General features: G+C 32.3%; 1 protein-coding gene across 2 annotated transcripts in view; it reads right to left on the reverse strand.

Annotated features, from left to right (window-relative positions):
• Window positions 1-3,355: 3,355 nt before the first annotated feature.
• Window positions 3,356-13,294, reverse strand: part of SNX16 (sorting nexin 16) — a 40,181-nt gene continuing 30,242 nt past the window's right edge. For both annotated transcript variants that reach the window (XM_074278970.1, XM_074278971.1), the window contains 3 exons: window positions 12,312-12,448; window positions 10,899-11,015; window positions 3,356-4,821 (listed from right to left, as the gene is read on the reverse strand). In XM_074278970.1, coding sequence (XP_074135071.1) covers window positions 4,719-4,821; window positions 10,899-11,015; window positions 12,312-12,448 — 357 coding nt within the window. In that variant the 3' untranslated portion in view covers window positions 3,356-4,718. The remainder of the gene's footprint in view (window positions 4,822-10,898; window positions 11,016-12,311; window positions 12,449-13,294) is intronic.

Genomic DNA, 13,294 nt, shown 5'->3' on the forward strand with positions numbered 1-13,294 from the left:
AACTTCACATAGAGAATGTCTTAAGGATAGCTGATGTCCCCTCTTCCCCCATTTATTTATTCAGGCTGCATATCAAATCCCATCATCATATGAGATTCTAATTCTCTAAAACAAAACTTAAAATGCTTTAAATTAAATAAAGGGATTGAAGTTTGGTCAGGATGATTTGCTGATTCAATTTTATTTAGTTCTTGAGTCTGAACCCATAGGTCTAAGTGGTAGAGCTGAGTTTGGCCTGGGTATAGTGGACCAAGCCAGTGATAACAGTGATAGCTAGGTTCACTGCCAGGGGAAAGCATGAAACCCAAAGAAATGATGAAAGATATGGTAATTTAAGTTGAATAAAACAAGTCTCTTTGTCACTATTTTCTGACATAGCAACAAACTCTTTGGCTTGATGGACCAATGTTGTACTAATTTCCCCACTTCTGGGAAATTACTTTGAATTTTGTCAATCTGAAGAAACCTATTGTTGACCCAATCTGGCCTTGTTTTATTTTTGCTTGTATCCTATTCAGGTTCTTGCCCATTTACCCGAGAACATAGTTTTCTCCTAATGTAATGTTAATTTTTCCTCCTTTCCTCTCCTCCCCATACAAATAAGGAAGCAAGAGAAACAAAATCTATTAGAAATATATCAAGTCATGCAAAACAAAATATCACAAAAACCATGTTACTAACAGCCTCCCCAACAACAACAAAAAAGCAAGAAAAAGAAAAAAAGTTTTCATTTACATCTGAGTCCGTCAGTTCTTTTATCTGGAGGTAGATAGCATTTTCCAATATCAGCTCTTTGAAATTATGGTGGGTCTTTATAATAATCAGTTACTAAGTAATCTTTCAAAGCTGATTATCTTTACACTATTACTATTAATCTTGTATCTTTCTCCTGTATTGTTCTCCTGACTTCACTTTTTATCAGTTTATACTGGTCTTCCTGAAACCATATCCTTCATCATTTCTTACACTATTTCATCACAATCAAGCATGAAATTTGTCCAGCTATTTCCCAATTGTTATTCCCTCAGTTTCCAATTCTTTGCTACCATAAAAAGAGCAGCTAAGATTATTTTTGTATACATGGGTCCTTTTTCTTATTTTCTTTTAAATTTTCTTTGGGCTATAACTCTAGAGCAGAATATCTAGGTCAAAGAATATATATTGCACTTTTAACAGAGTTTTGGGCATAATTCCAAAATACTTTCCATAATGGTTGGACCAGTAAGTTCATAGTTCTTCCAAAAATGCATTAGTTCCTTTAAATTGCTAACCTCAATGATAAAGGATTATGCAGTTTTAAATGAATTCATGAAAACCCTTTTATACTTGCTGCATATAATTTAAGCAAAGTTCTATTGATATTTTCTGTTTTTATATTACAATCCTCAAAAATCTGACACTTGGAGATCCTCCTTCCCCCCCATTCCATCTTCCTCCTTTCTATCCCCCCCACCAAAAAAACCCAAAACAAAATTTAAAAACACCACCATCATAAACAAAACAAAAAACAACTAAACATAAAAAACAAAAAATCTCCAAATAAAAACATATAGCTACCTTCTCTACTGTGATGGGTTTCCAAGCACTACTTAAAACTTACAGTGCTGAGACCTTTGGCCATGTTCAGCCTACCAGCACCTACGTACCATGTATCTCTGCCCCCAAGTTTTTCTTCCTGTTTTCCTCTGTTCCAGGCTATAACACTGTAGAATCCTTTTCTAGGCCCCTTATCCCACAGGTATTCCCTTTCCTGGTTCCTTCCCTCTCTCCCTTCCCTATGGGCAAATTCACATTAAGTTTAAAAAAAAAAAATCATTTACAAAGAGGTCTGTTGAACAGTCCAAGTGATAACTGTAGTTTATGAACCTTATAGGTATGTATGTATGTATGTATCTATCTATCTTTCCTGGATATGTAGTCTGAAGTGGTGATAGAAATGTAATTTCTGTCAAACTGCTATCCTGTTTTGATAGTAATTTTGTCAAGTTCTTCTCCATTCAGGAATGGGGGCTTCTATGTTTATCAAGCAGCATACGTGTTTGCTCTTTTTTGTTGTGTACTACTTCGCTTACCATTCATTTTTTAAATCGGTGCCAAATAATTTTGAAGATTACTGCTTTGTGGTATTTTCTGAGTTCTGCTATTGATAGATTCCCTTTCTCTTCTTGGTTTTTTCATTAATGAAATTCTTGACCTTTTGTTCCTCTCATATGAAATGTTATTGTTTTTTTCTTACTACAGAAATCCTCTTTGGGAGTTTGGTATAATAATGAATAAATTTATTTTAATTTAGAGAATATTGCCATTTTTATTGTATTGGCTCAATGTCCCCAAGTACAATTTTTTTTAGGTCTGTTTCTGAATTTTAATTCAGCTCAAAAAAAATTTAAATTTAGTAATCAGAATTATTTATTTTAATTTTGATCTCCTTTGGCTATAATTGTGAAAGGAAGAGACTTGAATGATATTTAATGAGCTATGCTTTTCTTCCCCCATGAGAATAAATACTTGTTTTTTATTGCTTTGAATCAAAGCAAAACTTATAATTAAAAAAAAAAGTTATTTTCATGGTACATTGTCTATTGGAACTTCTATCTGTTATACTAACAAATAATTTCCAAAGTTGCTCTTTTCACATGAATAATATTCAAGTTGGTAGTTACATTTGAAATTACTATACCTATGCATCGAAGACTCAAAATCATCAATAATATGGAACGTAGATTTATGGGAAAAAAATTCTATAAATTGTACATTTAAATTTCATTCAAATTTACACTAAGGAAGTATGGGATGGAGGAGAGGAATACATACAAGCTAGGTAGAAATTTTTTAGAGATAAATATTTTAGGAGCTATAACTCTGGCTCATTTTAAAATAAGTAAATTATATTACTTCAGTAATTGGGCAAAGATCAAATTCAGTTAAGAAAAAAACATTAAATATTTTGAATATTTCTAATGAATTTCTTTTAATCACAATAATTCATGAAAGATGTTCATTAAATTGTGAAAGGTTTTCAGTTTTCATAAAAAAAAAATAAAGGCATACCCATATGAAGTCATATTCTTGAAAATATTAGACACATTTTTTGGTCCTTCTGATAGGAATGTGAACTCCTTTAGTGCAGGTACTATTCTTCATTTTTTCTTATTCCTTAACAGGTGCTTAATAAATACCTGTTGTTTTCCACAAAAACCTAAATTAGATTGTTGATACTTTCAACCCAGACTATTCTAATTTAGAAATAAAGGTGAGCAACATTTTATTCTTTGAAAGTGTTATTAGAATTTTAAATAGGTATTTGTTGGTAGTAATGGAAGAGAGAGAAAACAGATAAACAGTTACAAAAATGGACAGTCACAACTTTATTTATCAATTTCTTTCCATTTCTAGGAAAAAACCACATACATATATACATATATATGTACACAGCCAATACATTAACTTAGTTTTAAATTATGCACCTTAGTCATGCTAGCATTAAGCAAAACCATATGGGCAAAAAACATGAAACAACTTCTCACTGGGGGAAAAACAAAGGCACTTCCAATAACTAATGGCAGGGCCAAAATAAACATTAAAGAAGTTTCACGAAGTTGATCCACAGAATTCTAAGACTTCTGTAACAGTTAAATATTAAAGGCACTACAAAATCATTTTTCCTAACTCCTCTCTGTAATGAAGCTATTAACCAATTAAACTTGGCACAAAGGAGTTTTAATCATTGTAAAGTGCATCACTTGGCTAAATAAATACATTCTGGAAAAAAAAAGTTATATGCTGAAACATCTCAGCTACACTGAAATAAAAATGCATTGCAATTGGGAACAACCTAGATATTAACTTGGCAGAACTATGGCTTTCTCTTTTGGTTATAAATTAATTATCTTTAGATAATCTAGAATACATTTTCAAAAGAGCATACCTTATTTAGTAAGAGGTAGTATTTGGGGAAAAAGGCAAATTCATTATCCCTATAGTTCAAGAATGAGAGATAAAAATAAACATGTAATACAGAGTAATAATAATAATGTAAATAATACAATATCTGTATATCAATTAGTTATTTTTATCAATTACTATTTTACTACTTTCTTTCCAGCAACCCTAAAGGGAGAGTTGATTGTTGTTATTTCAGGTACTTTTTATTTGGTAATAACAAGTTCTTCTTTTTTTAATGCATCAAAATGAAAATTTCTTTAAAAAAATTTAAGGTACTTAAAAATCAATGTCTTAATTTAAATAGTTCTTATATCTTTACTAAAAAAAAATGCTATTAACTTATTTTAACCAATTAAAAAATATGTATGAGATAGAAATAAGTGTGCTTCACACATACTAAATTTTCACGACTAATATTAATGGTGATGTTTATGTGTCATATACATGTATATACAGCTTAAAGCATATTGCAAAATTTCATAATCATTTATTTACAATATTTAAGAATATAGGTCTAGGTTAAAATAATCCTAACTAGACCTTTTTAAATATATTAAATATGAAGGCTAGATAAAGCAATTTAAAAGCAGCACTGAATATTTCCTATGCCAATAAGTTATAATTTTGTTTATGTAAACATCTCACATGTGCACCCTTCCTTCCCCCACAAATGCTTTGCAGCTACTTTTCTTTTTTTAAAACAGTTTTTGCTAAAATATAATCCAGTCCAAACTGCTAAATTTCCAAAGATTATGGCAGCTGATGCTGATCTCTTACTCTTCTTCAGCAGCATAGGCCACTTCAGCTACCTCCACTTCGGTTACTGAATTTTCAGGTTCACAATCACTCCAGCCAACCTTGGGAATCTTATCAGACCTAGAACAATAGCAAAACTTATCTAATGAATGAACTCAATATATATTCTTATTATCTTTAAAAGTCTTATTGAAACTGCCAAATGAAATGTATCTACCACAAAGCTACAACATATATTTACTGCTGTGAAAGCAATCTTGTAAGCACACTAACCCTCGTTTTATAAAGAATCCGTTAAAATAACTTATTGTAAAATTTGTCACATTTGACTTACCATAGAACATTTTGTTGGAATGACTTAATTATTGCCAACAAAATATTAATAAGATTACCTTGGCTACTATAATACTTCACTATATATCCCACATACATTACATTTTAATCTCTCCAGAATTCTTTTGGAGCACATTAGGTGATTGCTATTATAAAATTCAGATATGGTTCAGGTGAGTTGTCCAGATTTACAAAATTCACAAAAGGCACAGCCAGAATAAAAAACCCAATCCTTAAATTCTAATCTAAAATTATATAAGTGACATCAGTGACAAGAAGCAGAGGGCTTGTGGACTGGTTAGTGCTCAACACGTGGAGGGTGGTATTCTGTTGTACATGTCTGACTCCTAAAGCTTCTACAGACTATAATGGGCTCCAATCCATTCCCTTCAATCTTATCAATTTTCTTAACTCTCCCCCCCCCCCCCCCATACAAAGGACCACTTTAATTAAAAGAGAAGACTACTAAAATGATCAAATCTACCCTCCTCTTTTTTTGCTTAACAACTTTAGCATTCGGTTGGTTCAGTTGTATCAGATTCTTCATGAATTCAGCTGGGGTTTTCTTAGCAAAGACATTGTAGTGGTTTGCCGTTTACTTCTACTGCTTAATTTATAGAGGAAATCTGGGCCAAGTGACATGCTTAGGGCTATTACCTAGCTATTAAGTGTCTGAAGCAAATTTGAATTCAGGAAGATGAGTCTTCCAGAAATTAGCCAGTTTGGGAAATCTTTCTCTTAGATTTCCATGGCCAAGATATTGTAAAAGAAATTTTAAGTTTAGGCTACTGGATGGATTCCTGTTCACTGCATTTTACTCATACAAGTCCGGGAAAATGTTGATTCTTCTTTTTGTAAGACAGGTAATATGAAAATATCGATGTCTCTTTGACCAAGATTTGAATCACCCAAGTACTACTTAATAAAGTCCACCTTTACAATGCAATATCCATTTTCTCATTAATTGTTAACCCAAGTTGACTGATACCTTCAGGTACACCTACTCTTTCAAAAGTATATGAATTGTGAGCCCATCGTGAGGGACTTTTGATCTAAGAGGGACCATACTTTTATCAATGTATTAATTTATTAATAATCATGTTAGCATTATTAATAAAATGATTAAATTACCCAGAAACTATGTCCCTCAAATCTTTTAAACATCACAAAACTCTAAGGCTGTTGTTGAGGAAGAGCTCTTCAGATAGTGTTCAAAAAGTCTTATTGTGGTGGTAGGCTATTAAAATGTAAGTTACTTTATTATTCTAATGAATAATAAAAAATTGAAAATAGCCTGCATATGAAAATATGCTTATATATAATGAATAATACTATATAAATGTCAAAGTACTGCTAGTGTTCCCTTCATTCTCAATTAATTTGCTTTATAAATCATTTATAAAAATAGGTAACATATAAGTCAAAGTTTAATATTGCCCATTCAAATTATCACAAATTCAAAATTCATGATATTTCATTATACTTTTAAAGTTACTTACCAGAAGGAAAAAACAAAACAAAACTAAACTATCCATTAAATACTGGATATAGAGTTAAAGAGATATTAGAAAACATCTAGACTAATCCCCTCATTTAAAAAAAAAAATGACTCAAGGAAAGCAACTGGCCTATAATGGTATAACTAGTGACAGAAAATACAATATTGACTTGGCTAGCTGAATTGGATAATGATTGGAATTAATGCCTACTACCATAAGACCTTCCTAATGCAATTATTATTCATTTATTCTCTTTTCTCCTGATAACAATGGACAATTTTTCATACCTTAGGACTAACAAATTTCCAGATCTTGGTCCCGGGAAAATTTAATTCAGAGTTGCCAAAAACTGAAGCAAAAACCTCTTTCACTTCCACCTGTCCCTGTACTTTCATTCTTATCCAGATTAGCCCTAATATTTCTTAGTCCTTACTTCTCTTCTGTTTTCACCTTCCATTTTATGTTCATTCTACAGATAACACGTAACATCTACCTCTTCGGCCCCCTTCCCCAGCATCCTTCATCTTTTCCTTTTAAATTCTTTCCATAATCTTATAGGCATAGAAAAATGACCCTTTATGTCCATTCTATGACTAAGTTACACAAAGGGATTGTCAGACGAGAGTCTTAATACTCCAGTGCAGATTTGAAGATCAAATGACATGTATGTAAAATGCTTTACAAATTTTATCAATGTCAGTTATTACTGTTCCTCATTCTTCTTTTTAGAAACGTTTATTTATTACTAGAAGTTTCCCATTTTTTATAATCTTTTCCCATTCAAAACTCATTTGCATCTGAAAAATTTTTATGTAATTTCAGGTACATAGGTATATAAAAGTGAACATTTACTGATAGAAATTTATTTTAAAACAATTCTTTGGTATACATATAATTGTACTATTTATCAAAGATGAAAGAAAGTTGCATACTAAGGAGATGGACATGCTTGTTTATTTTTACATAAAGAATTAAATTGTTGGCAGAATATTCTGATACTTTTTATTGCTGTCAAATTTTTCTGATACTTTTTATTGTTGTCAAATTTTTCTGATACTTTTTATTGCTGTCAAATTTTTCTGATTCCCACATTCAGTTATGCAACCCCATATGGGATCACAACCCACAGTTTAAGAAGCTTTTGCACTAAGTATAAGTAGTAGTCTTCTGTTAGGTTCCTAGCTATGTCTTATATTCGTGCTCCAGGAAAAGAGCAACAATCTGGCTATTCTCAGGTCAATAAATAGCTATCCCAGTATATTCCTCAGCAGGGTATCACTAACTTTTATTTCTTCTTTCCCTAATTCTACTGGAGGACTCATCTGCTAGACATCTGTAGATTTAAGAGATCATTCCCTGGAGAATAAACAACTAACCACAGCTTCTGCAAGTCCAGCTCCACATTTTTTTGGGGGGAAGAAATTTATTTTATTACTTAAGGCCAAATGTTTTTCCTCTATGATATAGTTATACCCTCCAATCTCCTGACGTAGATCAAGACACCACTCTGCCTTCTTCAGCTTCTTTTTTTAGAATACCTTGTTCCCTACTGCCATTTCCAGGTTCTCCTATACCACTCAATTTTTTTCTTTGAGGTTCATACAACATATCTATTACCTAGTGAAAATTTTGGTAGCTATTATCTATAGACTTCTAAGTTACTCCCCTTTCTTCCACTGAGTTCTGTACTTGGCTCACAATTTTTTTCTTTTTAACTCCAGCTCTCATACTAGGGGACTACAATATACATATTAACTCTCCCTCCAACACCATTACCACTCAGTTATACCATCCATTCACTCTCATGACTTAGTCCTCTACCTACCCCTTCCCCCAAAATGGTCATATAAGAATACTGATATTGCCATCACCAACAAGACTCCAAATTCCATGTTTAAGAATTTTTAAATCCCCATAATCTAGTGGCTTTCCATCTCTCTTTGCCTTTCTTTACTAAAATCTAATCTTTACACCCATCATAACCTCTAATTCCTTAACTACTCAGGTATCTAGCAGGCCACTGATCCTATACTAGCCATACTTTTCTTTTTTTCCATAGTAAACCAGTTCAACTCTGTGCTGTCCTTTTCCTTTGATTCTTGCCCTTCTTATTGAACTTGGCCAAGTTTAGGCCTTGGGTTATTCTCATGACTGATTTGTTCCCTTTGCTCCTACACATGTACACTACTATTGAACATGACATGTGATGTAGTCCACTACAAATTTGTTATACAACTCCAACTATTCCCTCACTGCCCCAAAGCAGTTCTCTACAACACTCTTATCAACTCATTAATCCACTCTCCACAGCAGTTCTTACAAAGCTTTTCATTCCTCCTCAAATCTCTTATGACTCTCTCTCTATAAATGTCACCTAGTCTCATATTTTATAGAAAAAATTGTTAAGACCATTCAGTATGAGCTCCCCCTTCTCTTTTCTTCATTTCTTTCCACTTGAGTGTCTTTTGCTATTATTTCTTTCTTCATCCCTGTATTATATAAAGAGATGACTTTATTCATGCAGAAGTGATACAATTCCATCCTATTTCCTCTAAGACTGCATCTTCTGTCATCTCCATTCTATCATTCTAATCTTTCCCAACCAGCTCTTTCCCTACTATTTATAAACATGCCCATGCCTCCCATTCTCAAAAAATCTTCACTCTTCTGAATTTTATGGCTAAATTCTTGAGAAGGCATCTACTATGTAGCTTTACTTCTCTTTTTTAACCTCTTACAATATTATTTTTGATTTCATCATTGCACTAAAACTGCTCTGTTCAAAAGTTAATAATGATTTCTTAATTGTGAAACCCAATGACCTTTTTTTACTCCAAATTCTCGACCTTTCTACAGTCTGTTAATAGGGATATGAGAGAAATAGTCTATTATGTTCTCTTTGATACTCTCTTCTCACTAGATTTTGGGGACCCCATTTCTCTGCTGGGTTCTTCTATCAGGCTGTTTATACTGTTATTTCCTCATTCAGGTGATATCTTTTAACTGTAAATTTCCCACAGTGCTCTGTCATATATCTCTTCTCTATATCACTTCATTTCATGATCTCATCAGCTCCAATGGATTTAATTATCATTTTTATGCTGATGATTCTCAAACCTATCTATTCTCCCCCAACCTTTCTGTTATCTAGTTTCAAATTTTTAACTGCCTTTTAAAAATCTTGAACTAGATGCCCAGAAGACAGCCTAAACTCAATAGGTCCAAAATGAAACTCATCTTTTTTCTCTCAAAATTTTCTCTCTAAACTTCCCTATTACTGTTCAGGGCTACTCCATCCTCCTAGACACCATACAACCAAGTTGTTACCCTAGGTTCCTCACTACTCAACCCTTACATCCAATCTGTTGCCAAGGTCTACTGATTTTGTCTTTGCAATATCTCTTAAATATATCTTCTCTCTTAACACCATCATCATGTCACACTTGCAATAACCTTCTGGTAAATCTGCCTACTTCAAGTCTTTGCCCACTCTAATCCATATTCCATTCAGTAGCCAAAATTGAGTCTCCTGAAGTGTATGTCTCATTATGTCTGATCCCTCTAACTCAATAAACTGAAGTAGCTCCCTAGCACCTCCACGATTAAATACAAAATCTTCTGTTTGGTACGCAAGCCCTTCATAACTCAGTCCCTTCCTATCCTTCCAGTCTTCTTACAACTTATTTCCCACTTAACTCTTTGATCTAGTAACAATGGATTATTCCACAAACAAGTCAATCCATTTCTTGGTTCAGACTATATTTTCTGGCTGTCTCTCACACCTAGAATACTGTCCCTCTGTATCACTGACTACTGACTCCCCAGGCTTCCTTTAAGTCCCAATTAAAACTATCCTTTATAAAAGTTCTTTTCTATTTATGCTACCTAGAGCTTATCTGTATATATTTGTTTGTCTCCCCCATTGAATTGTGAACTCCTTGAAGGCAAGAACTGCCTTTTGCCTGGCTTTTTTTTTTTTTTTTTTTGGTATCCCCAGAGCTTAGCATGCTGCCTGGCTGATAGTAGGTACTTAATAAATGCTTATTAACCATGTGACTGACAATTCTCTTCCCCTCAAAGAAGCTCATTCTCCTTGTCGATTTAGAGAGGACCCCTTTTACCTTTTCTACAGGGAGGGAGACCAACTTGCATTTTGACCATACTTTTCAGAAAGGCATATATCACACACATTATACAAATAATTTCAATTTCCTGTTTGCTATAGAACCTCCATTATTTTGTTGGAAAATTTTTACAAAAGACAATTCTTCTAAAATGTTCTACAACTTGAAATCACCTTCCCTTAATAATTTCAATTTAGTAAAGTCACGTTATGTTATAGTAAGATTATATTATGTAACATACCTGTTTTTTTCACCCAAGGTATCTTGATCTGCTTCAATTGCAGAAGACTCTATCTTTCTGGTACATTCACCTTCTCTTGAAACTCTAAGTGTTTCTTCATGTTCTAAAGACAATAACCTAATGAAATAAGTTGGCAATAAAAACCAGTTTATTTCTATCAATATTTAAAATGCATGATAGTTTTATTTGCAAAACACAAATTAGCAGTCCTCAGCAACAGCTGTCTAGAGGTTTCCAAAACAAGAACATTACTCTAGGAAAGTAGCCCCTTTTATGTTTAAAATGATATTCTATATTTTACACACTCAAGCTCCCCCCCGCGCCCCTTTCTGTTAAGAATAAAGGAGCCATTTCCTGAATGTGTATATTTGAAAAACTTAATTTGGAATTGAAACCTTTTAAAATAAATTATGCAATTTACCCATTTTTTTTTTCAAATTCTAATTTTTCAAAAGAGAATAGCACAGTATTAGTAAATGACTCTTATCTTTTCCTCTTAGGGCTTTCATAAAGATCAAGGTTGTGTTTTTCCCAGAACTATAAAATGAAGGAAAAACTATCATGGGGCACAGATATATACATAAAGCTAAATGATAATTTTAAAGAGTGTATCTTTGTGTGGGGGTGTGGCAATTAGCCTAGGGGAAGATTTTTTTTCTCTTTAACTATTTTATATTGGTTTTAAAATTATAAGGGAGATATTCTTGGGAAAATCATTCACAACTAACCTTTTACTTTGAATAGATATGATATTACATGCTTATAGAAATTTACAGATTCTTAGGACATGATTGGCATATCAAAAGAAACTGTGAACTTGAGGATTTCACTCCTCCCCCTTTTCTGAGGGCTTTTGAAAAGAAAAAAAGTAAGTATTAATGTTTAATAATTATGCCAATAAAAAAAAAAAGAAAAAAAAAAGTATCAATGACACTTTGGCAGCCAATGATAAACCAGGTAGTTTAATTATTAGCTTGTAAAATTTAATATACACTTATAACCAAAACAAATATGTTAGTTTCATATGATCCATGTGTGTTGATTTTTGTCAAGTTCATAATGAAAGGAAAATTGTGTACAAGAATAAGAAGAGTTAATGTGGGGCTAGAAAAAGGAGAAGTATCATTCAAAATTCCACTCTACTCCCCCACAGCAATCCTTTCTCCCAAAAACACATTCAAGAATCTTTTTTTACTATTTAAAGAAAATTTAACATTGTAAAAACTCTACAGCATGTTCCAATAAATAATAATGAAGATATGAACTATGGCAAATTTATTCCAAGTATAACTTGCAGAACTGAAAATATGTTTTTAAGGTTTTTCTACCAAGTTACACACAGTTATTCTTTACAAAGAGAGAAAACAAGTACAATAGAAAGGCTATTCAATAATGCATGACATTATAACATACCTAATTCTGTTTTCTATAGTGTCTATGTGAAGTTGTTTCTCATTTAACAATTTCTTCAGCGATTCTACCTCTTTTTGTCGTTCAAGTAGTTCTTTTTGTAATCTATAGTTTGTTTCTTCTAGAGTTTCACAGAAAGCCTTGAACAAAAAAGATTCATAAGGGAGATAAATAAGATTTATTTCCTTGAAATAAAGATTGTATATATTTTGTCTATGTTCAATTTGCAATTTGTAAACTAATCTTGTAACTTGGTTTTTAACTAGGAACATAACCCACTACAATGATTTAAACCAAATGTCATACTTTAATGTTTCAAATAATAGCTATAAAATATTTCTAAAAATGTATCATTTCCATTAAAAAATCATACTGAAAAACTTATGTAAACCATTTCCTTTTATTTCAATCATCCTTACTGTTAATTGTTAATTTGTTTTGAATATTCAAAAGGTCCAATTAAAAAAAATTATGCTTAAACAGTCCGAATAAATTCACAAACCGATCAGCAGACTAAGCTTTTTCTTTTAAACTACGGCTGATCCAATCCAACAAACTTTAGAATGATTGCTATCTATGTAACATATTAGGTACTGATAGTATAAACCTAAGACAAAAGTAGTACCTTGCTCTTTAAGCTTATACTCTATACATACAGATCTCTATAACGTGGAATCCTATAAACCAGGATTTCTTGGCAACACAAAGTTCTCTATACTGAAGTTCACTAGAGCAGTGTGTTTAGTTTACAGAAAGTATCAATAACAGAAACTGTTTACATCCATGTATTATTTAGTGTTGGATATAAAACTGACTTGATTTACATTACTGGATTGCTCATGGGTTTTATTGTTCTAGTAAAACACATCTCTCTTCTATACTTCCTTATTTTCTTTTTTCAAGATTGCCACCATTCTTCTAATCATGCAGATTTGAAACTAAAATCATAGTAGATTATTAAATCTGTCACTCCTCAAGTTTACCAT

This window comes from Sminthopsis crassicaudata, chromosome 1, assembly GCF_048593235.1.
Source record: "Sminthopsis crassicaudata isolate SCR6 chromosome 1, ASM4859323v1, whole genome shotgun sequence".
NCBI classification, from domain to species: domain Eukaryota; kingdom Metazoa; phylum Chordata; class Mammalia; order Dasyuromorphia; family Dasyuridae; genus Sminthopsis; species Sminthopsis crassicaudata.